Source organism: Taudactylus pleione, unplaced genomic scaffold, assembly GCF_031769625.1.
Source record: "Taudactylus pleione unplaced genomic scaffold, aTauple2 ptg000290l, whole genome shotgun sequence".
NCBI classification, from domain to species: Eukaryota; Metazoa; Chordata; class Amphibia; order Anura; family Myobatrachidae; genus Taudactylus; species Taudactylus pleione.
The window spans coordinates 3,365,467-3,390,499 of record NW_028284692.1 but is presented as its reverse complement, the minus strand read 5'-3'; the positions used below and the strand labels follow the sequence as shown (position 1 = coordinate 3,390,499).

General features: G+C 46.1%; 1 protein-coding gene across 11 annotated transcripts in view; it reads left to right on the top strand.

Annotated features, from left to right (window-relative positions):
- The first annotated feature begins 1,369 nt into the window (after window positions 1-1,369).
- The window catches only part of TMEM94 (transmembrane protein 94), a 78,148-nt gene continuing 54,484 nt past the window's right edge, over window positions 1,370-25,033 (top strand). For 3 of the 11 annotated variants that reach the window (XM_088482569.1, XM_088482568.1, XM_088482560.1), the window contains exons 1-8: window positions 1,370-1,479; window positions 5,582-5,736; window positions 7,560-7,629; window positions 7,715-7,828; window positions 8,711-8,835; window positions 9,664-9,800; window positions 20,419-20,621; window positions 24,559-24,710. In XM_088482569.1, coding sequence (XP_088338695.1) covers window positions 7,606-7,629; window positions 7,715-7,828; window positions 8,711-8,835; window positions 9,664-9,800; window positions 20,419-20,621; window positions 24,559-24,710 — 755 coding nt within the window. In that variant the 5' untranslated portion in view covers window positions 1,370-1,479; window positions 5,582-5,736; window positions 7,560-7,605. Of the gene's footprint in view, window positions 1,480-1,510; window positions 1,608-1,639; window positions 1,853-5,581; window positions 5,758-7,559; window positions 7,630-7,714; window positions 7,829-8,710; window positions 8,836-9,663; window positions 9,801-20,418; window positions 20,622-24,558; window positions 24,711-25,033 lie in introns of those variants that run through there. The other 8 variants (XM_088482565.1, XM_088482564.1, XM_088482561.1 and 5 more) reach the window with 8 other exon arrangements.

Here is a 25,033-nt window from a genome sequence, read left to right as displayed (position 1 = left end):
TAAAGGAGTTAGGGGTCTATTTACTAAGCAGTGTTAGGAGACAAAGTGAAAAGAGATAAGACACCAGCCAATCAGTGCCCAAATGTCATTTTTCAAACACAGCTTGTGACATGGCAGTTGGGAGCTGATTGGCTGGTACCTTAACTCTTTTCACTTTGTCTCCTAATACTGTTTAGTAAATAGACCCCTTAAGGGGTCTATCCATAAGCAGATAAATGTGAACGAAGAAACAATTTATCTGCTAATGGATAGGCTCTGAACGATAAAAATGCACATTCCCGAGGCCGACAAATTTGATCTTTTGTCTCTCCAACATGTTGGTCAATTATCGTTTATCGCTGACAGATATTAAAAATATCTGTAGCGGTAAACAACGAACGACGAACGATTTTTGTAATGAAAATGAATAGAAACATTAAAAAATGATGTCATGCAATATCGTTCGTCGTTTGCAAAAATCTGTCATGTACATCCCAGATATCTGTCACCGCAGCCCCAGGAATTTTCAAGGGATAAATCTTTTGTCTTTCATCTTACAGAAAGATCTGCTAAATGGATAGGCCCCTTTATGGTGCGTACACACTAGACGATATGCTCCCTGAGCGATATCGTCTAGTGTGTCCCCGGCAGGGTGTGCGCGATGTCGTGTTCAGCGCCGGGCTCTCACCCCCATTCCATAACATGCAGCAACCTGATGACATCGTCAGGTTGGCCTGCATGTTAACCCGATGAACGATGATGACGAACGACCCGCGGGAACGCGCATCATCGTTATCGTTCAACGTTTTTGTGTTAAAAATGGACGATAAAGTGGACGACTGAACGATAACGATATCGTTATCATTCAGTCGTCCACTTTGATCACACAGTGTGTACGCACCTTTAGTCTCATCGTCACATTGGGCAGTTGACAGTGACACTGGGAAGCAGTATAGCCACATACATGAGCTGAATTGAGGAGCAAGGTAGAAAAGATCTTGACAGCAGCCTAGAAAAACTATGACCTTCATTGTAGAAACACAGGTCCCGGCATGCGCTAAGAGAAGCCTAGATGGCGAGATACAACAGACCTACCACGCAAATACCAAAAGCTTAACAAGCCAGACTGTCACTCTTGAGTCAACTAGTGTCACTACCCCTTCCCATAATAATGGGCTGCAACCATGCAACGTCCAATCCATAAACGTTCCACTTACTGACTTTTCATTGCGAGAGAGAAAATATTTATAACTTGGTGTCTCCACAAAGTGCCTCCGGTTCTCTGTACATAGATCTAGGTACGTCTCCATTTTTTGGAGGCGTATAGTAAGTTTAGTAGCTATAAATCTTCGATAAAATGGCTCCTATGATTAGAGACAAAAATGTGAACCCTTCACTAGAATCTGGATCTCGGCCTGTGACGTGACGACAGAAACATGGCAGCCTGGAGCTGAGGCGGAGCCCGGGGACGGCTGCTGACCGGCATAGTAGACCCAGCAGGTAGCCCAGTGTATACATTTCTATTTGCTTATGAGGGGTAGTCTGTGGCATTTACAATGGGTGTTATATTCCGATATTTAAATGGTAACAAATAACAATAAGTCCGAGCTATATGCTGATCTATTATTGTAAGTCCAGTTTCTGTCTTTTCTCTTTCCCCTTATAGTACAATGCTTTATTTTTAGATCTAGTTCTGTAGCGGTAGCATTTTATCTATACATTATGCTTTGATATGCACGAACGAAGCACTACAACACACGCCACCATAGATATATCTATGCATACATAGGTGTGTTTACCGGCCATAAGGAAATGCTTGAAAATAACTGAGTGTTAGCGGAACTTGTTGGATGAATATACAACTCTCCACAAGGTATGCAATGGAAAATAACATCCAGTAATAAGAGAGATGCAGAACATAATGCACTTTCTAAGCAGCAACTACAACAACCACATTATTACTTTGTAAAGTGTAATTGTATATCTTGACCTTCTAACTAAAAGATTTTAGTTTCATTTAAATTCACTGTGCATTTTTCATCTGTTAATGATTTTGCTTTAACGAATAGAATAACATACCTGTGTGTAATATATAAATGCATAATGTCACTATTGCAAGTTGCTACTTGTATGAATGATGATGGCCAAAACTGACATTGATTTTTTGTAAAAGTATAAAAACATAATCTGTGATCTTTCATTTTAATCTGCAAATTTACCTTAGCGCTCTATGGGCCTGATTCATTACGGATCGTTATTGTAGCTGCGATTATACACGCGGATCTGCTACGAAAATATGCTAGTGAATGCAATTGCACAGCCAGCATAGAGACACCCACTACCACTATCTTACATCCGTAATACCTTGCTGTCCTGCGTATACATCGGCCCCTCACGCACAGTTACAACAGGTCTGACCTTACTCAGAAATTGCTAACCTTGTTGCACGCAGTGAGTACGCAAGCTGCGTATACCGTCGCAGTGGCTAATTTGTGCACGCCCAAGTAACGGCATTCAAATGCACAGGCACGCCTGCATTTCTCCTACCACTCCCCCGTCGCCACCCACAAATTCTGACTACCTGTCACTCCGCCATGGCTTTCCGTGCTCTGCGTGATCGCAGTGCATTCGCAATGCTGCCGCGCATGCGCAGTACGCAACAATTGGCCATCTGCGTACACTATCGCAATAGCGATCCATGCTAAATTTTGTCATTTATGCTACAGAGATCTGGGATTAAATACATTTTTCTAATTGTTTTATATATGATACAATGTTGGCAACATTCTCCAAATTTGTATCATTTTCAACAACATTTCTAATATAAAAACTGAAAGTTTCTAAATAGAGATGAGGGAATTGTGTTGTCTGATCACATTTTATACAAATGTTGGTTACTTGCATTCTTGGAAACTAAACTGTCTTCAGAAGAATAGATTATTTGAGTACCAAGCAATCGAGAAAATAAATCAACCCTCTAAGGGGGGTATTCAATTAGGCTGCAAAAAGTCTGATGTCATTTTCGCCTATTTCAATTATCCCCATATTCAATTTCAAAGACTCGAAAGGTCAGGTTCGAAAAGTCTTTGAAAAAGAACGGGGATAACTTTTCACCATGTTTTTTACGGGTTTAGAGGTGCAGGCTTAAAAAAAATAACCTGCACCTCTGAGAATAGCCCCTTAAAATAGACTGTCAAAAAAAGTAAAAAAAAAAAATTTACATTTTGGGGCAAAAAAATAATAATTGGAAAACAGTGTTTAAAAATAGCCCAATAGGTTCAGGGGTATTCTGTAAGTATGCAGCAGGTGTTTTCTAGAATAGGCTATTAGCGGCAGGTGTAGTTTAGGGACTTAAAAATATGCTAGTATCCATTTTTATGTACCCCAAATTTGATGTGACCACTTAAAAAAACTAAAAAATAAACCTAAGCTCTTCTGCATCACTTGTTCTAATGTCGGGAAAAACACCTGCTGCGGCTATTTAAAAATGCAGAACACTTTCTGCAGGGCTAAACGGGGGTACCCAGAGTGAACCCCCATCTCTGGACGTCTTTAGGGGGGTCCTAGGAACAAAACCCGAAAATTCTCGAATTTTTAGCGATACCTTTCCGCAGGCTCCCGTTTTCGCTGCTTCCTAATAGAATACAGGGTTAAAGCGCGCGCGCGCCCGATACTTTGTCCCAGGAAAAGCTCCGATGTGGAGCGAAAAGTCCAGCACGGACGTTTCGCTCCCAAATTGAATAACCCCCTATGTGGTCCTTATTTGGCTGGGAACCTCAGCCTAGTGCTTAATACTCTGAACCCGTAAAGTTGATGTCCCTCCAAGCAAGCTGTAATCATACAGACACACAACAAAGGTTCTAGAGGTGGCAACTTTTTGGGCAAAGAAGGCTCAGGCATTGATGACTGAGCTTTGCAAGGCAGAAGGGAAGGCTGTCTTTCCAAATCTCCTCTAGCCATTATCATTTGGATATATTCTCCTCTACTGACTCTTAGGACTTTATTTATGCAGTGGCTGTTTTTGCAATCTGCCACTTCCCGGCGAGTTGGAAGTGAGAATTTAAAACGGTAGTCAATGGAAAGCCTGGCATGCTTTACACTGACTGTGATTGCTGTTTTAAATTGTTTTGGGAAGCGGCGGCTAATAAACCCCTTACTTTGAGAGAAATGTTCTCCTCACAGTCACTTAAATAAATGTTTTGTTTATGCAGCACATGTGACTTGTGTTTGTTTTTTATGTGACCCTATTTTATTACTTTGGCATGTTCCATTTTAAGGGCTACATGAAGGTAAAAACAGCAAATCATAATTACAGATAATTCCTTGTCTTTGAAAAGCGTCCACGGCAGCCCAGATTTTCCACCCAGATATTTTAAATGGAAGAGGAGGAACCACATTATATAGGGGAAGGGATGTTTTTTGTTTCTACCTAACAATAAGCTACTAAGTGTAATTGAGTCATAAGGAGAAAAAGTTATGATTGGTAATATAATTCAGTGTTAAAACATACAAAACAGTAACAATGGTCTAGACCAGTGGTTCCCAAACTTGTGAATCAGGGCGCCCTAGAGTATTAGCTTTGTTTTCACAGCACCCCTAAGCCAAATGTTTGTTATTGAGAAATTCAGAAAAAAATGTTGTAAAGTAAATTGTGCTGACCTGTCATTCTTAGGCTCAGTTATGTGGTGGTGGACAGGTTTACGCTTATGTTTGTCCACATATTTACATTACACTGACCATAAATAATTTTATTTTGTGCTAGACCACCAACCTGAGGCAGCCCTGCAAGTGTCCCGAGGCACCCCAGGGTGCCTAGGCCCACAGTTTGGGAACCACTGGTCTAGTCGTTTTATTCTATTTATTATTCATCTCTTTTAATTATCTTATCTCCTCTTTAATAGCCACCAGTCCATCTCCTTGCATACATTGTCTTCCTTTATTTTCACCTCTGACTCATTTCTTTTGCGTTAACACTGATGCACTAATTACCATAACTACACTTGTCTTAAGGTGCGTACACACTGGGCGATATTACTGAGCGATTGCACGATTACGACATCGTAATCGTGCAATCGCTCTGTAATCGTGCACAACTCGTGCACTAAAATGTAGGAAACGACCAGCGATGCGCGCGCCCACTGGTCGTGTCCGACATTGTCCATCGCCTGAACATGCAGGCCAATCTGCCGATAACGACAGATTGCCCAAGTTCAGGAATGATGGAGTGTGCCTCCACTGAACAACTGATCGTTCAGTGTTGGCACTGCAGGGGATCAGGAACGATGGTACGATTACAATGTCGTAATCGTACTGTCTTTCCTGATCGCACAGTGTGTACGCACCATTACATTTAAAAACAAAACTAAAATGTAATATCAGGAACAAAAATGTATTTATGACCTTACCTTAAACCTTTTGTAATACATATCATGAACACTTGATGCTATGAGAAAATTGACACTTCTCCTTACTATTACGTTTGCTGTCTACAACACACCTGTACTCTCATGGAGTTTGCAGTTGAAGCTACGTTTTATTTAATTTACATGTTTAATACAGTACACAAGAATCAGACTTTACATCTGCTGCTTCTCTTAATTAGTTCCCCCTTATAGGGCATACATTTCTGAAACTGAAGAAGACTGGGGGCGGAGGATAGTGAAGTTCTTGTATGACGAAATGTGTTGGGTACCGAATGACTAAGGAACTGCACAGACACAGTGGGTGAATAACCAGTCTTGGAACTGTGGAGTGATTGTAAGAAACAAGACACTGCTGGTAGATGTAGTGATGCCGCTGGCTATAAAATTGATGACGCATTGTTATATGCACCATATTACTGTGTAAAAATAAGTCTTCTTAAACCTTTATTAAAAATATTGGACCATATGTAATTGCCTCCAGGTTGCCGATAGTGTCTGTTTCAGCACTTAGCCACGAGATATAATGCTACAATGTCTTTAAAGGCAAATCCAACCTGGTTTTGCCTTTAATAAAATAACTGCTTTAATCCTTGTTGTTAAACCGCCAAAGCATCTGCACTGTCAGCAACCTGGAGGCTGGTAAATTTGGCCTATTGTCTCCAACGTATTTCACTACTCTGAGCGCCCTGTCATCTTCTGTAACGGTGTAGATAATCCACAAAGAAGTAAGGCTACACGCCATTGAATTGTAAAATCAAAATATTTAGAGCTATTTTATTAAAGCAGATCAGACACGCAGGGTAACATCTTGAAAGAAGCGGACATTTAATATAACCCTTTTCCATTTTTATTATTGCTTGGTAATTTGTAAGGCACCACAGTTATCTACAAGTGCCTTTGTAATCAATATAGTCTATGCATTACCGTCTGGTGCATCTGTAGTCACAGCACCAGACCCTGGCTGCAGTCTCTCTTTCGGAGTATGGCCTCCTATGTGCGCGTCTGTGCGTTTCTGTATACAAGCACTTTCAGCGGCCTTCCCATAAAATGCAACATTTCTGTGGGTCTTAGGAACGCCCCTTACATTTCTGCTACTGTGTGTAAATTTGCCCTGTGACTCTTTATAGGCAAAATGGGAATGCACAGGGCTGACTCCAACGCGGGGCCTGAGTGAGAGTTGTATGCTAATTCCACCGTAGCTGTGAATTTGTGCGCAACAGCTGTGCTAAAAGATGCAAATGTCGCAGCTGCATGGATTTATATTGAGACGCCCACCGGCGGTTTCACACCTTCAATTGACTGCGTATAAAAATGATTATTGTACTTCTGAGTAACTGAAGGTCAAGCAGAATGACCACAGGAACTGAGATGCTGGAATCATTTTCAACTTCATACAGGATCGCTATTGCAGGCTGTGCCACCCTGAAAATGGTCAATGACGCACATGCGTTTGAGTCACCCCCCTCTTTGCTGCCCAAAAACGGTCCCTGTTTGTCAATCACTTTGTGAATAAATCCACACTGCAAGCACGAAAATTACACTTGACGCATGCACAGTTCAGCACCTACACATGCCCAAATCTCCAATAATCGTTCAACTGCATAAACATTGTCATTGCCCCATCTCTGAATCAGGCCCTCAGATGCATGTGCAGATGAGAAACATTGGGCTCTTCAGTGAATATCAGAATAGTGTCCAACTCTGATTCAGGCCCTATGGGGTCTACTTACTAAGCCTTGGATGGAGTTAAAGTACCAGCCAATCAGCTCCTAACTGCCATGTCACAGGCTGTGTTTGAAAAATGACAGTAGGAGCTGATTGACTAGTACTTTATCTCCGTTGACTTTATCTTCATTCAAGGCTTAGTAAATAAACCCAATGTGCCATTGTACACAATTGATCAGCACTCTGAGCTGGATGCTGTACTGAAATCTCTGTCACGTTACTGTCTGGCATACTGTAGTTTCTCATTTTGTTTTCGGCATAGTTTAAGCACATTCAGTATTATGCTGACTAATTTGAGATTCTGTTATTTAAAAAAAAAAAAAAAAAAAAAGTAGAGTAATGGATGAGCTGTGACCTAATATGTGAAAGAACTGTTGAAAGTAGCGGGCATTCTGCTATTTAATTGTATTCCTCACACTTCCTTGTGTTTAGGTGGTGGAAGAAAGCCTGTACATGAGTGCCCTCAAGGGTTTGTGCTATGGAGCCAAATGAGAAGATCCAGGTAGTTGTTCAGACTTGTTGAGCATTTGCATTTGTTAATTATCCTGTCTGGAGGCAATTGAATAAAATATGTTGGCTTCTCTCAGGATGGTCTTAGGCCGTGTCTGGGACTCTCCACTCGCCAAGCTCTGTCACGGTTACAGGAACAGCTGTCATCTGCACTGAACTCCCACCAGCGGAACCGGGCAGTTCTATGGAAGGTGAGGTTATATTGGACAGCACTCACTAGCTCACATGCACTATGAATGTTCTTTGTTCTATCCTTGAATTGTCACTTGGCCAAGTTGTTGTGATGAGTTTTTTTTTTTTGTGACCATTATCTTGTACTTTATAGTAAATGGATGTGTGAAATTGCACATGCCCATTAAATCATAATTTAGATTAACATATTTTAATTGACATTATTGCTTCATTTAGTCAAATACTACACTGGTTAGCAAATATTGGGTTGATAAACTAAACAGTATTTACTACATTAAGTAAAATAATGGTAAATTGTCACCAACGACATTGACCAAGCATTTGGTGTTGAAATGTTTTAGTGCAATGTTGTGTTTTTAACCATTTTTGGAATACATGTGTCCCTCAGTGAATAAAACCTTGCCTCCCAGTAAAGTGCTTGCTCTGTTTGACTTGTCCATTGGTTAATAGGCATTGCTCTTAAGGTGCCCACACACATAGCAATATTTTACCCGAGCTGGCTGATTTAGATGCATTGCAACGACAGATCGTGTAAAATATGCCGAAATCGTGAGTCCCCACTCACGATGTGATGCGCGTCCCCGCAGGTCGCACGTCGCATCTTCAGATCTGCCGTGCTGTAGGGCACATCTGACAATCTCATGTCAGGGTGCACTGGAGTAGTTAGGAGACACGATAGATCGTGTGTCACATTGGCAGCTTTTTCATACCAAATCGTGTGCAGGACTGCCGGGGAGAGTTCAGGGGGAAATCGTGTACATCGGCTGATCGGCAACGCATCGCTATGTCTGTGGGCACCTTTTAAAGCTTTATTGCACCAGAGTTTTTCTTTCCCCCAACCATAAGAATATATTTCTATAAGTAGTTTTCCATTTCTACAGGACTGGAGACGAAGCTTCCTCTATCATGGTAACCGCAGTTCCTGCTTCCATTGGCCCGGGGCTGCTCTGATGTTCATTGCAACACTGCTACTTCTATGCTGTTATGGCAGCCAGCCAGATGGAAGGTGAGCTCTGCATGCCTCATATCTGCCTTTCCCCTTATGCTTACACTTCTCATTCCACTATGGAAAGCAGCTGTCCTGTCAGGTTTATGTTACATAACTGTTCTGTGTGTCACCAGCCTTACTTCCAGAACTAGAAAATGCCCTCTTTTACAAAATAACCAGAAGTGAAGCTTATTGAAGCACAGCCTTACCATCCATTGCAGGCATATATATGATTTATTTTTTCTTAACAGTTAACATTACGTACCATAAATCTTTCTGATCCTATATTTTAGCAGTAAATCACTTATATTCATTATGTCCCTCTCATTTACTTTACCATAAGAATATTGTATTGTGAAATGGCTTTTTTGTTTTCTCTACAGTAAAGGGGATTTTTTTTTAACATCTGTCTATCTTCTTTTCATGGCATCAAATAGTATTGCATGTAGCTTGCTTTGGTACATACTTTTGCAGAAGAAAATGCTTTAGTTCATGGAGATTTCTTAAGTTCTTGTGCCCACCTATCTCCCATTATTGATGTATTTTGTGAAGTTTTCTGATTTTGTGTTTGTGAGTATATTCTAGTAATCATCTGTGTTTTATGATAATTTGTAGCTGCATAACTAATAGAAACTGACCCTTTGCCCATTTTGAAATATTGTTACATAGTTACCTTCTGAATGTTGTGTTGCTATGAAAACTAAAGTGAACTTTACACACAACTTCAATATTATTATTATCATTAAGTATTTTTGCTAACATTCAGGAAGTTAGGTTTTCCTTGCTATGTCAGTGACATATTTTTCTTTTTAATGCTGTTATTCATGGCTGATTGCTTTGTTGTAGTCAGGGTTCGGAGGTGGGCAACGCCTGCGCCCTTTTGCTGCTGCTTCTGCTTGACTTGTTCCTGACGAGGCGACAGGAGCTGCTCAAGGAAAGAGAGGTGGAAGGGAGGCTGCAAAGAATCATTACACAGATTAATGGTAAATTATTCCCCAGATCTATTGAGCCTGTGACTTCAGACCAAGGGCCTGATTCAGAGGTGGATTTTTTTTTTTGTACTTCATATGTGTGTGAGTCGCACGGCGCATGCATCACGATGGCTTACAGACGACAGTTCCAGTGAAGATTTGAATGAAGATTGATTGACGGGGACGGTTTTTGGGCGGTAATGTGGGGGGGGGGCTTTGAATCATTCAAGCGTGTCCCAATAGATTCAGTGGTGTGTTTGTGACTGCCGATTCGATACGCAGAACATCGATGTTGTAACCAATGTGCAGCTAGTGGGCTTCTCAATACAAATCCCAGTGGCTGCTATATTTGCATATTTTTCACAACCCCTGCATACAGGATCATAGCCGTGACAGGATTTGCGCCCACCTCTAAATCAGGTCATGAGTTATTCCAGTATTTCATTAGTAGAATTGGGCTATCTAAAAATTTGTATATGTCCAGTGGGCTTGGTTCTCATGAGGCAAATTAATTAATTTGTCTCCTCAGCAGATTTTTTTAATGAATCAAATTTTTTAAATGAAAGTGTTTTTTTTTTTTTTACTTTGAATGTCCAATGATAGATCTTATATTGAATAATGTAAATGTAAGTGCCTTTTTATTGCTTGTAGTTCAATAAAATATATCAATATTTAGATTTTTTTGTAAAGAAATATAAATATTCCACCTTATGCTGGGCATACACAGCCAGATAAAATGTCTATCAGACCGACAGACATTTTATCTGGCTGGCTGCCAGCCGCAGATGTCGCCGGCATACACTGTGAGAGAAATCTCACAGTGTTTCTACTTCAGGGTCCATAGGGTATCCACAGGATACCTTGGGTATAGGTGTGACGTCAGTCGCAGGGCACCAAAGAGTTAAGCTTTCAGCCTCCCAGGATGCACTAGGTCCCCCTCCTATACCCCGCCCCCGGGCCAAGGCACCTCAGTTTAGTTTGGTGCCCGGCCGGAGTCGGGTGCACCTGTTGGAGTGGGGGCTAGAAGAGCCCCTGAAGCTTTTTCTTCATGCAGCTGTGGCTGCACATCTGGATGAACAGCATGGACAGTCAGTCCTGACGTCCATGCTGTCTTCCCTACACCCCGCCGGTACCAGAACGCCGGTACTGATCCGGGGATGCTGGTGGGCGTCTGGGGTCACAGCTAGCGGTGACCCCAGATGCTCCGGACCATGGCCGGATTCAAGGGGGACAGAGGTAAGCAGCGGGGTCCCGCGGTGGGTCCCCGCTGATCACATGGTCCTAAGTCCCCAGGCAGGGGGCTCCCTGGGGACTGGCTGCAGCGTGGAGCCAGGCGACCAACCTGCGCTTCCACTACCCCCTGGGACAGCGGACCGCAGCAGAGCGGTAGCGCTGCGGCGTCCCAGGGGTTAAATGCATGCCAGGGGAGCGCGCCTTCCCTGTCTCACAGCCGGCGCCTCCCCCGCTGCACACAGCCCTCTCTGCACTGTGCTGACTGGTCCTGTGTCAGCGCTCCTCCCCCAGGCCAGCTTCTCTCTGCTCCTCGGCGGCCATCTTCTCTGCAAACGCATGGTGAACGCTGCTGGAAGTCTGGAAGGAAGCATCGTGGTCTGGGTCCCCCCGCATACCTCTCCTCCGCTGTGGCTCAGGTCTGTGTATGCAGCGCTGTGTCCTACCAGGCCCTGTGTCTGTGTAGTTGAGTGATCAGCGCTGTTAGTGCAGGAATTGTTATTTCTCTGCATTGTATGTGACTGTGCTAGCGCTGCCTGTAACTATTCTTCTCTAAACTGTCAGCTTTATTACTGTCCCTGTTCTTTCTGCTAAAGCCCTTGCGGTGCGGTGCTGCAGGGTGGTCTCTCGCCTATTTAATACTTAATTGGTGAGAGAGGTCACATACGTGGTGCCATCATGTCTGAAAGTGATTTTCCCCTCCGGCTACAGTGTACCACGTGCAAAGTACCGTTAGCGGAGGGGGAGGGTAGTGCGGAGGGCCTTTGCCGGCAGTGTTTGTCCATGGCGCGGCCTATTACGGTTACAGCACCGGTACAGGAGCCGCCCTGGGCTTGTTTCGCTCAGGCGTTAACAGCTTTAGTGGGCCAGTTAGCTCCGCAGCCCGCGTTTACTCCGATGGGTTTGTCCCAGCAGTCTGTGGTGTCGTCACCCATGCAGGGGTTCCCACGACAATTGGTGGCACCCCACAGTCTCCCTATTTCCCCGCTCCCGGGTTCTCAGGAGCCAGCGTGGGTTAACTCCCTGACGAGTTCTTTACAGCACTTGTCGGATGTGTTGCAAGGGGAGTCTGTGATGCGGCCTCATAAAAGGCCGGTGGCGTCTCTGTCCGCTCCTTATGAGGATGACGAAGGGACGTCTGATGATGGGGAGATTCTGGATCCTTACGATCAGGAACCTTTCCATACTAAGGACGCTGATGCTAAGTCCAAAGTATATATTCCTGGACTTATTCGGGCGGTCCGCACAGCCTTGGTGATTGAGGACGAAGTTCCCCCAGCGGCTAAATCTAAGTATGCCTTTTTCAAAGATGTGAAGGGCGATGCCACAGTCTTTCCTCTTTCGGGTCAGTTGGTGGACCATTTAGAGGAGGCGTGGAAACAACCTGGCAAAAGATACCAGCCGCAGAGACGCCTGGCGGTGGCTTATCCGTTCGCGGATAATTATTTTGCTAAGTGTGAATCCCCTCCACAGGTGGATTCTCACGTGACCCGTCTTGTCCGTAGTGCCACATTGCCGATGCCATCCATGTCCTCCCTTAAGGATGCTACGGACCGCAAGGTAGAAATCTGCCTGAAGTCCGCTTATTCCCTTGCAGGGGGGGCAGCACGGCCGGCTATGGCCATTTGCTGGGTTGCCAGAGCGATGGAGCGCTGGGCGGATTCATTAGAGGCTTCTTTTGAATCCGACTGTCCGGCCGAACAAGCGGAGTTGATTGGCAATCTCCGTGATTCGGCCACCTACATCAACGAGGCGGCTCTAGACATTAGTACTCTGGTGTCTAGAATTTCTTCATCAGCGGTAGCTGCTCGTCGCACCTTGTGGCTGCGATCCTGGAAGGCGGACGCAGATCCAAGAAAGGTCTGGAAGCGTTGCCGTTTACCGGAGAAGTTCTCTTCGGTCCGGATCTGGATAAGATTGTGGCCACGCTGGCGGCAGCCAAATCTGCTTGTCTCCCGTCGGCCGCTGCTCCTTCTGGTTCTGGACCATCGTCCTTTCGGTCATCTAGGGCCCAGGGCAGGCCCAAACCACAGTCGTTTCCTCGACAGGCTGGCCCTAAGAAATCGGTCAAGCCCCGGAAACAGGCATGGAGTACCAGACGTCCGGCCCCCAAGCCAGATGACAAGCCTGCGGCCTGACGGTCCGGGTCTCCCCTTGGGGGATCCCAGGGTGGGAGGCCGCCTGCTGCAGTTCTCCCGGTGTTGGTCGTTCACTACGACAGACACTTGGGTTCTGGAGGTGGTCTCTCACGGGTACGCCCTCTCCTTCCGGCACAGACCCCCGGCTCGCTTCTTCACCACGGGTCTACCATCAGACCGGAACAAGGCTACGGAGCTGCGGAAGGTATTGCACACTATGCTCCAGGCTGGAGTTATAGTGCCTGTTCCATTCTCCCAGAGTGGCCAGGGTTTCTATTCAAATCTATTTTTGGTACAGAAACCCAATGGGTCATATCGTCCGATTCTCAACCTCAAAGCACTCAACAAGTCTTTGCGGGTCCCGAAGTTTCGGATGGAGACCCTACGGTCCATCATTCTGGCGCTGGAACCTGGGGACTACATGGTGTCATTGGACATACAGGACGCTATGGCGGTCATGGCGGCTTCTCTGCGGCTGCAAGGAGTCCGCATGTTGCCGTACTTGGACGACCTGTTATTGGTGGCAGGATCTCCAGAGCTCCTGTTACACCACTTGGACCTGACCATTGCACTGCTGCAACGGCACGGCTGGCTAATCAACTGGCAGAAGTCCACTCTAATCCCGTCTCGGAGGATTCTGCATCTTGGAGCCTTATTGGACTCGGGACAGCAAAGGATCTTCGTGACGGAGGACAAGATCTCTGCTTTACAGTCAAGGGTGCGAAGTTGTCTGCACAGCCGCCGGGTGTCCTTACACTCGGCGATGAGGTTACTGGGCTCCATGGTGTCGGTGTTCGACATGGTGGAATACGCCCAGTTTCACTCTAGACCTCTGCAGCACCTGATCCTGTCCAAGTGGAACGGGCTGCCTCAGTCTCTGAAGTTCCAGACGATTGTGCTCACCCCGGAGGTTCGCCTGTCCCTTGCGTGGTGGTTAAAGACGACCCACCTCAACAAGGGACGTCCGTTCTGGGTTCCAAATTGGGTCCTGTTGACAACGGACGCCAGTCTTCGGGGCTGGGGAGCAGTTTCGGGTCCACACTTGTTCCAGGGCAGGTGGACACCGACAGAAGCGGAGCTTCCAATAAATATCTTGGAACTCCGTGCGGTCTTCAATGCTCTCCTGCAGGCACAGCGGTTTCTCCAGGGTCACCTGGTGCAGGTCCAGTCGGACAATGCTACCACCGTGGCCTACATAAACAGGCAAGGAGGAACTCGCAGTCGGGCGGCTCTCGTAGAGGTCTCTCGGATCCTGGTTTGGGCGGAGCGCAATCTTCCGGCCATATCAGCGGTCTTCATCCCGGGAGTGCTAAATTGGGAGGCGGACTTTCTAAGTCGCCAGGACGTTCATCCAGGGGAATGGTCCCTGCACCCGGACGTTTTTCAACTACTGGTGGACAGGTGGGGTCTTCCAGAAATCGACCTCATGGCGTCCCGGCACAACAACAAGTTGCCGGTGTACGGGTCTCGCACAAGAGACGAAGGGGCGTCTCTGGTGGATGCTCTGTCCGTCCGGTGGACGTTCCGGTTCGCATACCTGTTCTCTCCGGTCTCCCTTCTTCCACGGGTAATCCGGAAATTCAAACAGGAAGGAGGGACGCTCCTGTTGATAGCTCCCGCGTGGCCCAGACGGCACTGGTTCTCAGACCTTCAGGGTCTGTCCGTGGACAGTCCTCTGCGGTTGCCGCTACGACCGGACCTTCTGTCTCAGGGTCCTTGTCTTCACCCGGACCTGACTCGGCTGTCTTTGGCGGCGTGGCTGTTGAGGCGGCCATGCTGAGGTCCTGGGGGTTTGCCAGCTCTGTGGTGCGTACCATGTTACGAGCTCGGAAACCGTCTTCCGCGAGGATATACCATCGCGTGTGGCATACGTTCTTCCAGTGTTGTCGACCGAGAGGTTATGCACCGCGGGAGTTTCGTCTGTCTCGGATTCTCGCCTTCCTGCAAGCGGGACTAGATCATGGGCTTCGCCTTGCTTCTTTGAAGGTACAGGTTTCGGCCCTATCTGTCTGGTTTCACCGTAGGATTGCTACAATCCCGGATGTGCGCACCTTTATGCAAGGTGTTCTCCGTATTCAGCCGCCCTTTGTTCCACCTGTGGCGCCTTGGGATTTGGCTGTGGTCCTGAGGGCTCTCCACGGACCGCCGTTTGAACCACTGGGCTCAGTGGATATTAAATGGCTAACAGCTAAGACTGTTTTCCTTCTGGCCGTTGCTTCAGCCAGACGTGTTTCTGAGTTAGGGGCTCTTTCTTGTAGACCCCCTTTCTTGGTTTTTCATGGGAACAGGGCAGTGCTCCGCACTCGGCCCGAGTTTCTTCCCAAAGTTGTTTCCCAGTTTCAGGTTAACGAGGAAATAGTTGTTCCGGCCTTTAACTCACCGGGTCTTTCCGTGGGTGAGGCCTCTTTGGATGTTGTGCGGGCCTTAAGGACTTATGTGGACCGCACTTCTTTGTTTAGGAAGTCGGACGCTTTGTTGTCCTCTATGGCTTCTGTAAAAAGGGTTGGCCTGCTTCAAAGCAAACTTTGGCAGCCTGGATCCGTATGGCTATTTCTGAAGCTTATGTTCATGAAGGCCTACCGGTCCCTCCTTCTCTGAAGGCTCATTCCACTAGGTCTGTGGGTCCTTCGTGGGCAGCTCGACGTGGTGCCTCGGCAGTTCAGATCTGCAAGGCTGCTACGTGGTCTTCTGTCCATACCTTCGTGAGGTATTACAGGTTTGACACCTTCGCCTCTCAGGATGCTTCCTTCGGGCGGCGGATTCTCCTTTCTGCACAGGAGCGTCCCCAAGCTTAAAGGATACTGCTTTGGGACATCCCCAAGGTATCCTGTGGATACCCTATGGACCCTGAAGTAGAAAATATGAGATATGGTAAGAACTTACCCTTGTTATCTCTATTTCTACGAAGTCCATAGGGTTCCACAGGACTCCCGCCCTGTCGCACCTGTGCTGCAGATGGGCTTTGCTCTGGTCACCGGTTTTCCGTCTCCCTCTGGTGAGAATGTGATTCTTGTATGTGTCCAGATCTTTGTTCTCTCTCTTCCTTCTCCTCCTCCGGCCTATGGCTTGGTAACTAACTGAGGTGCCTTGGCCCGGGGGCGGGGTATAGGAGGGGGACCTAGTGCATCCTGGGAGGCTGAAAGCTTAACTCTTTGGTGCCCTGCGACTGACGTCACACCTATACCCAAGGTATCCTGTGGAACCCTATGGACTTCGTAGAAATAGAGATAACAAGGGTAAGTTCTTACCATATCTCATATTATAGCCCGACATCCGCGCTCCGCCCCCGGGGGAGGAGACATTTCCCTGTTCTTTCCGTAGGAAGGAACACAGGAAATGTCTGTCTGTCGGCCGCGCTGGGCATACACTGCCCGATGCGTCCGACAGTTACCGGGTAAATATCGCATCGGACGGGCATGCTGGACAATCCTGCATGCCCGACCGAGCAATATTTAACCCTCGGTCGCCCGCACACACGCTACAATTATCGGGTCGATCCGATCGCCCCGATAATTGTAGCGTGTATGGCCAGCATTAGTTACTGCCTCAAGCAGCAAAACAGTGAGGTTCACCCCTGGTTGTGAGGTAATTCTGTAAGTAATGTTTTTCCTGGACCAATTAATGCTCATTCGTATGGCCTTATCAACTTATGTGTGCTACTGTACATTCCACTCCCCGATACACCAGGAAATAAGGAATTCCCTGTTCGACTAAGCTCTAGACAGGCCACAGTTGTCCAATTCTTTTTCCTCCATAGGGGACACAGACTTTACTCTGGGTATAGGTTGGTGGGATCGAACCCGGGCACCACACAGTTAATACATGAAATTCCTCAGCCCAGCCTAATATCGACATGATGGCATCTCTGCACAATTTCCAGGTTCAGAGGTCCGGAGGCCTGTCTGGTGGACGCCTTGGCGGTTCAATGGACCTTTACTGCTATTGTGCGTTTTTCCCTCCATTCTCTCTGATTTTGCGGGTCCTCCGCAAGTTGAAGTTGGAGGCTGGCACGGTGATCCTAGTGGCTCCCAAATGGCCGTGAAGGTCGTGATAAGCGGATCTTCTGGGTATCTCTGTCGATGCTCCTCTGCATCTTCCACTGCGGCCAGACCTTTTGTCTCAGGGCCCGTGCTTGCATCTGGATCTGGCCTGCCTTGCTTTGACGGGGTGGCTCTTGAGACATCCATCTTAAAAGCTAAGGGATTTCCCAGGTCAGTCATTAGTACCATGCTCAAAGTCCATAAACCCTCTTCTGCCAGAGTTTACCATCGGGTTTGGAGGACTTTCTTTTACTGGTGTTCGGTTAGGAATCTTAACCCCAGGTCTTTTTGTCTCTGTCACGTTCTTTCTTTTTGCAGGCAAGGCTAGATTTTGTCCTTTGGCTTGGTTCACTGAAGGTGCAAGTTTCAGCCCTCTCTGCTCTCTTTCAGAGACAGATTGTGCTGTTACCGGATGTGCGGACTTTCCTACAGGGTGTCCTCCATGTACAGCCCCCATTTGTATCACCGGTGGCTCCTTGGGATTTGTCTTTGGTTCTTAGGGCTCTTCAGTCTTCGCCGTTTGAACCTTTAGACACAGTGGACATTCGTTGGCTTACCTGGAAGACTGTCGTCCTTCTTGCCATAGCTTCTGCCCAGCGGGTGTCGGACTTAAGCGCATTGTCCTATCGCTCCCCGTTTCTGATCTTTCATCAGGACAGGGCTGTCCTTCACACGCGATTAGGCTACCTTCCTAAGGTTGTTTCCAGGTTCCACGTTAATCAAGAAATTGTGGTTCCTTCTTTTCAGGTTCCAGATTCTACTGCGGAGGAGGTCTCCTTGGATGTCGTTCAGGCTCTCTGGATTTATGTAAACAGGACAAAGGACTTGCGTAAGACAGATGCTCTCTTTGTCCTGTATGACTTTCACAAATGCTGGCCAGATAGTGCAACTGATCCATTTGCCACGCTAATGCGGCAGCGGACCTTCCTGCACCGTCCGTGTTGAGGGCTTATTCTACCCGGTCGGTAGGAACTTTGTGGGCAGTGCAACGTGGTGCCTCTGCGGAGCACCTTTGTACAGCAGCCACGTGGTCCTTTGCCCATTCAAGTTCTATTCCTTTGATACCTTAGCCTCGCCTGATGCAACCATAGGGGAATAGCTTTGGGACATCCCAGAGTAAAGCCTGTGTCCCCTATGGAGGAAAAAGAAAAGGAGATTTATGTGCTTACCTGATAAGTCCTTTTCTTTGATTCCATAGGGGCCACGGAATCGGTATGTAATGCCGGCTGTCTGGTTGCCTCAAAATACTGACAGCGGCATCCCGATGGTTGGTATCCCGATAGGGGTCGGGTAAGTATACTTACCCTCCCCCTTCTCCCCCTAACCCTTCCTTCTCGTAGCTTAGCCCTCCCCATTAGTACCTAAACCTAAGTCTCCCCCCTTCGTGCCTAAACCTAACCCTAACCTCCGCCCCCTAAAACCTAACGCTAACCCAGCTATGCTACCTAAACCTTTCCCTTTCTCCCCCGTGTCTAACCTCTAAGATGGCCCGGACAAACCCTTGTTGAAAAATGTCATGTATTAACTGTGTGGTGCCCTGGCCCCATCCCACCAACCTATACCCAGAGTAAAGCCATCTATAGAATCAAAGAAAAGGATTTAACAGGTAAGCACAAAAATTTAATTTTTAGGGTCGAGCCAGTTAACGAGTGAAAACACCCAGTCAACACCTGCTGTGGGTCCATGAAGTTATCACAGACTCTGTGTTAATGGCCATTAACATGTGTAAATGCCTGTTCATTTAACGGGCATTACCAACAGGCTCGGGTGAAATGGGGTATATAATTGAATAGCCTCAGAAGTTAGCCAGAGGCTATCACCCTTTCACCCCTGATAAATTATCGGGGCTAATTGAATTCCCCCCCATACACACTAGGCATGTGTTTTTTTTGTTTTTTTTTTGTCATTAGCCAATTAACCTACCAGTATATGGCATTAGATGGAAGCATAAATATGCTTCTTTCCAGTCATATCTTTTGCACCAAATATAGTATGGTGCAAATTCACCCAGGTGATGATGAGTGACAAAATAAGCTTACTGATAGGGGGTGGGCACACCACAATGATGCATGCAACTCTGCATATAGGTAAATATACGCATTTAGGGCCTGATTCAGATTTGCGTGCACTTGCTCTGAATCAGGGTGTCCCTAGTTTTCTTTTTTTGACCGGCCTCCAGGCCGCTCGCACAGCTGTGGGTGTCCACTCACAGTGTGTGCGTGCGGCTTGGCGATGGTCGCGATTATCGCGACCATTGGGCTTGAGAGGAGACCCTATTGTAGGGTCTCAGGTCTCGCAAGCCCGAGTGGACTTCCTGCTCTAATAGAGCAGGAAGTCCACTACTGACATCACGAGTGATGTCAGTAGGGCCGCCCACAAACGGCATGCGTTCCTTCAGGAATGCCTCCATTTGTGCAGCCACCCCCCCCCCTCCTCGCCTACAAAACGGGGCGAGCTGTCGATCAACATCGACAGCCACCCCGTCTTGTAGTGAGCCCCGGAGCGAGCGATTTGTCACTCGCTCCGGGGCTCACGCACGCGCAATGGCCCACCATAGACCCACTTGTGAGTGCTATGCGCTCGCGAGTGGGTCTGAGTCAGGCCATGATGTCTGCTTATCTGAACCAGTGGTGGCATGTGAACTATAAATAGCTTGGGTGATCATTTAAAAACCTATTCTTGGCAGTGGCATTCATGACGGTGACTATTACTCCTGAGAACACACTGTGACCTGCCAGTGCGAAACAATTTGGACCAGGTAAGCATTGTGCTATCCAATTCACAGAAATATTTCAGGCGCTCAGAATTCCAGGGTACATGGTAGAAATATCCAGAAGAATGAAGATTGAACAATTACCTTTATCTTTTGACATCAAGGTATCATTAAGCACATATAACAGGGCTGTTTCAGTGCTATGTCATCTCTGGAATCCTGACTGCAATGTATCGTAAATATCCTATTGTGTGGCATTCGATGGGAACTTTTTAATCTGTTTGTTTGATTTAGATCTGAACACATGCAAGGTCATATCTATGCAGAACATTTTTAAGGGTTCAAAAACCTTCTAGTATACCTGTACAGATATTATATATATATTACTATATGCTAGTTACAGAGTATATAATCTATATATCTGGATTATAGAGAGATTGATCCTGGGTAATAACTGCTTGTACTTTCTAGCTAACTGTTCATTTTTCCCTTTTGCTGCATCCTTTCAGAGTCTCTGAATAGCGAGCAGGAGCTAGTATGGGGTGATAACCTCTACCCTGACTTGTACATGCCCTCAGCCCCATCATGGTCCCTTCACTGGGTTTATAGAGATGGGCGAATAGTGAACCTTCCAGTAAGCCTGCTGGTAGATGGGGATGTCATTGCTTTGAGGCCAGGACAAGAATCATTTGCATCTCTCCGAGGCATGAAGGTAAGCAGGTAAATGTGTTACTGTAATCTACTTCAAGATGACCTGTCATGTTTCAGCTTCAGGACAATTTACACACACAGGGCCTAATTCAGACCCGCTCGCGAGCGCTTGCAAACGGGTCGATGTTGGCCCAGTGCGCATGCGCACGACGGACCCGGATAGCGACGGCCAAGCCTTTGGTGGGCGTGCCAGGGGCCTGGCTGCCCAGACGGAGGCGTTCTTACGGGAACGCCTACCGTCTGGGACCGATAGCAGTAGTGATGTCAAGTGGGAGTGCCTTCGGCTACCACAAGGGTCTCGTAACAAGCCCGATGGTCTTGACCATCGCGACCATCTTTTTGGCCGCTCGCTATAGCTGTGGGTGGTCACCCACAGCTATGCGAGCGGCCAGGAGGCCGCTCTAAAAAAAGAGAAGGACGGCCCTGATTCAGAGCGAGCGCTCTGTCAGAGCGTCCGGTTCTAAATCAGGGCCCCAGTCCCCTGATGGTCTATTGTAGGCTATTTATAAATTCCAAATGGCGGCTACTGAGACTCGCTGATACTTCTGGATGACTACCACCTACAGTACTTTAAGGCTCCTGTGCGTTGCTAAAGCAGTGAAGCTGTAGGAGAAGGCCACCTACTGTAGGAAGATCAAGAATCACTTTCTGCAGCTGACTTGATAAAATTATTTAATATATGTTAGTTAATGCCCTCTTTTGTATGAAGGGAGCATGAAGGTACTGTTTTTATCTTATGGACACGCACAAGGCGCTATGTAAGACGTCCTTTTGCTGAAACATGACTGGTCCTCTCTGAGTAGTAACACATTTAAGACCTCTTATCACTGATACAAGTACATTCTGTTTTTTCTAAATAATTTATGGTTGTGGAGTAACGTTAATATTGCTAGTTGTACATTTATAATGTTTACTTTTAATGTAAATGTGTATTATGCCGTAAAGTCTTTTAATGTCTCAAATGTCATAATAAGGCTTTCTTTTAGAAGTCTAGAGTGTGTGTCCCTGGTACACGAGCCTACTTACTTGTTGTTTCATGATGAACACATTTTCATTACTTTCGTAGTGGAAAATTTTTCTAAAGTTTCGTGCTCCTAATTGAAAATCAGGTAATCACCTATTTTGAAATGATGTATAGTTTATATCTACTGCTGGCTGCACGTTGGCCTATTGTGCCATTGAACTAAGCAACAAGACTTAAGCTGGAAACACAACTGTAGACAAATTGTACAGAGCCTATTAAACGCTGTAACCCAACAGAGCGATTATCCAATTGGTGTGCATCCGTACACACTGAGCAATTTTTAACTCTGTGTGTTGCTCCCCGAGTCCCCAGTAGACAATGCATGCACAGCAGCAGCCTAGCTCGTTTGGGATTGCTGAGAGTTCGGACTTTCCAAGGCAGTCCCTGAAGGGTAGCAGCGGTGCTGTGGGTCATCAATGATTAATTTTTCTTTAATCTTTTCTACTTCTACTACTATTATCTCTGTAGAGATAGTTCCGCAGTTTTTTTTTTTTTTTTTACTGCTGCTAACTTCCTACTAACTACGTTTCATTCTTCCACTAGAGGCTTGGTAGTGGCTTAGAGGATTGTTCCCAAGGGAGAGGGGCTAATTTATTTAGTATTTTACCTGTACTTATCTTATATCATACAGGGTCATTTATTTTTCTGCAGTGGGAGAATACAGATAAATTCTGTTCCACACCCAGGAATCAGAGCTAGAGGGGAAAAAAAAAAACTAACATTTTATTTTACTTTTTTGTTAAATTTTTTTATTTTGCTTTTAATTTTTAACTTTGTGTCTAGCACCTGTTAGCTCCTCTACTAAGGTGGTTTACGGACACACTGAGGCGACAGCCAGAGGGGTTGTGTACAATACCCACACTCCATGTGCCTGCTCTAAACGTGAGACTCTCTCAATCATCAGTCCTAGACTGCACAGCCTGTGTTGTGTGTTTGTTTTTTTTCTTTTTTTTTTTTTTAGTCTTTGTCTATCTGGTGGAATTAGGAACAAACAAATACAATGCAGGCTCTTGGGGTTTGTTGCACTAGACAGGAGAGACAGCATAGACTGTGCCTGTAGGTACACAATGGGGAATCATGCATTATATGGCATATAAGAGGAGTATATACATGATATTTAATGGGGGTACTAATGTGTGAGACAAATCTAATTTTACTAGTATTTAAAATCATTGTTTTCTTGTGAATGTAATTGAAGGTTATAAAATGAACATAAGTTATTTGGGTTGTGCTTGTATCTTTAAACAGAAAGCATTTTTAACAATAAAAACGAACAACTTTATTTTGTAGCGTAACCCTCAATCTTTTGTGGCCTAACGAAGGAAAACTGCTTCCAATACAACAAATTTACTTAACTGAATTCCCATAGCATTGTATGAAAAAAACACAAACATACAGGGGTCTATGTACTTATAATCCCAGAACTGCCGCGATTATCCATATTGCAGGGGATATTTTAATTTTTATGAAACTTGCAGGACACATGTTGCGGGTAACAGTTGTCCCTGTGAGTTATATCCCCGGCAAATTGTAGAAGTCTCTCACGTTTGTGAAAGACTTCTCCTGTGGAAGCTGACACTGCTCATGCACACAGTTTCAGCTGGAGCCTCCATTGCTTACAGCAGTGTTTACTACCGGGCCAAACTCTGAAAAGCTTTGCTTTTTGGAGTTTCGTACATAGGGGTCAGATCGTTGTCCCCATTGATAATAATGGGAGACTGTGATCTGAAGTGCTAATTTTATGTAAAAATCTGCTTGATACATAGGCCCCACAGTAATTTATAAATAAATACACAGAGAGAAAGTTGAAAACTAGAAATGTCCCCCCTTTAAATTGCAGTCAATCCTATGTATAATTATCAAATATTATTCTATTATATTAATAATCATTTTAAAGAATGGAAACTAGTATGACTGGAAACTATCTAAAGCACATTTATACCATGAACATAAACTTCCTTGATGTTGATCCCCCCTGAGCTTGGGCTGCAGGAAGACTGTCTATGTGAGGTATTGTATAATTGCAGCAGTTCCTCTTTTCCTGTGCTTAAGTTCTAAACTGGTTTCTAAAACACGATTAGGAGTTTGAAGTTTAAACAGAAAATCAAACTTGCCTCAGAGTGACTCGTGGTTCTTTGTCCTCCTCATTAACATGCAGCTGCGCCTGCTTCTTGGAGGAGGTACTTCCAGACAGTACTCTTTCAATGCCACTGGATACCACATCGTGCATACACAGCAGTGACGTGAGGTGGGTGGCGAGACAGAGAATAAACCTTTGAGGTGGGAATAGAGCAATAGGAGAGGGATGTAGTTATTATCCCAGCTGTCGGCGCTCAGAATGCCAGCGCCAGAATCCCGGCGCCAACATCCCAACAGTAAGTATTGGGGTTAGGGTTAAACACTAGGGGGAGAGTTAAGCTTAGGCACGGGGGGAGGGTTAGGTTTAGACTGCAGAGAGGGAGGGGAAGGGTAATATACTTACCTTCATCTGTTGGGATTGTGACCCAGTCAGGATACCGGCATTGGGATTCTGACAACCGGGATCCCGAGCGCTGGCATCCTGTACCCAAGTCCCAGGGGATCATGTCAGAGGAACTAATGTTGAGCTCCTCCAATCAGGGTTCAGCACAGGCCCCGATTGATGTAAGGAGGCGTCTGGTGCCGTGATGCTGCTCCAGCTCCGTTAGTGTAGCCGCCTATGCCCAGCCCGCCCCTGGGTGCCCCCGCTGGAGCCAGGTCACTCTAGGCAAGTGCCTAGGTTGCCTATGCCAAGGGCCAACTCTGACATAACCCATTGTCTGATTTAAAGATACATGTACATTAAAGGCCAATACTAAATCACACTGCTTTGTTTATGATGTATTGAATGAAGTCAATGTTCTGTGCATAAAACACTCTCTTCTCTCAATTGAAGGATGATGAACACATAGTTTTGGAACCAGGAGACCTCTTTCCTCCCTTCTCTCCACCACCATCCCCTCGTTCTGATGGCAAGAGAGAGCCACAAGAACCTCAGCAGCATCATCTGTTTCGTGTCCTAAAAACCCCTGTGATGGACAATGTGAGGTAAACACGTGTATTGGTCCTTGGGTGGAATGAGTGAACAGAATGTGTTCCAGAGCAGAAGATAGACACAGCTGAGGGAGTTTCTGGCTCTTGCTTCAACAGTGCTTGAATGGAACAGGGATCCTTCTTCGTGCTACACTTCCAATTTCCGGGAACGCCGGCCGGCCCCACCATCGCACCGCCTCTTAAATGCCTCTGCCTGTCAATCAGGCAGAGGCATCGAAGGGGCTGCCTGCGATTACGTAGGACCCATTCTGCGCACTCGCAGAATGGGTCCTGCGCACTCGCAGATTCCCAATAATTGGGAATCTGCGTTCAGCATT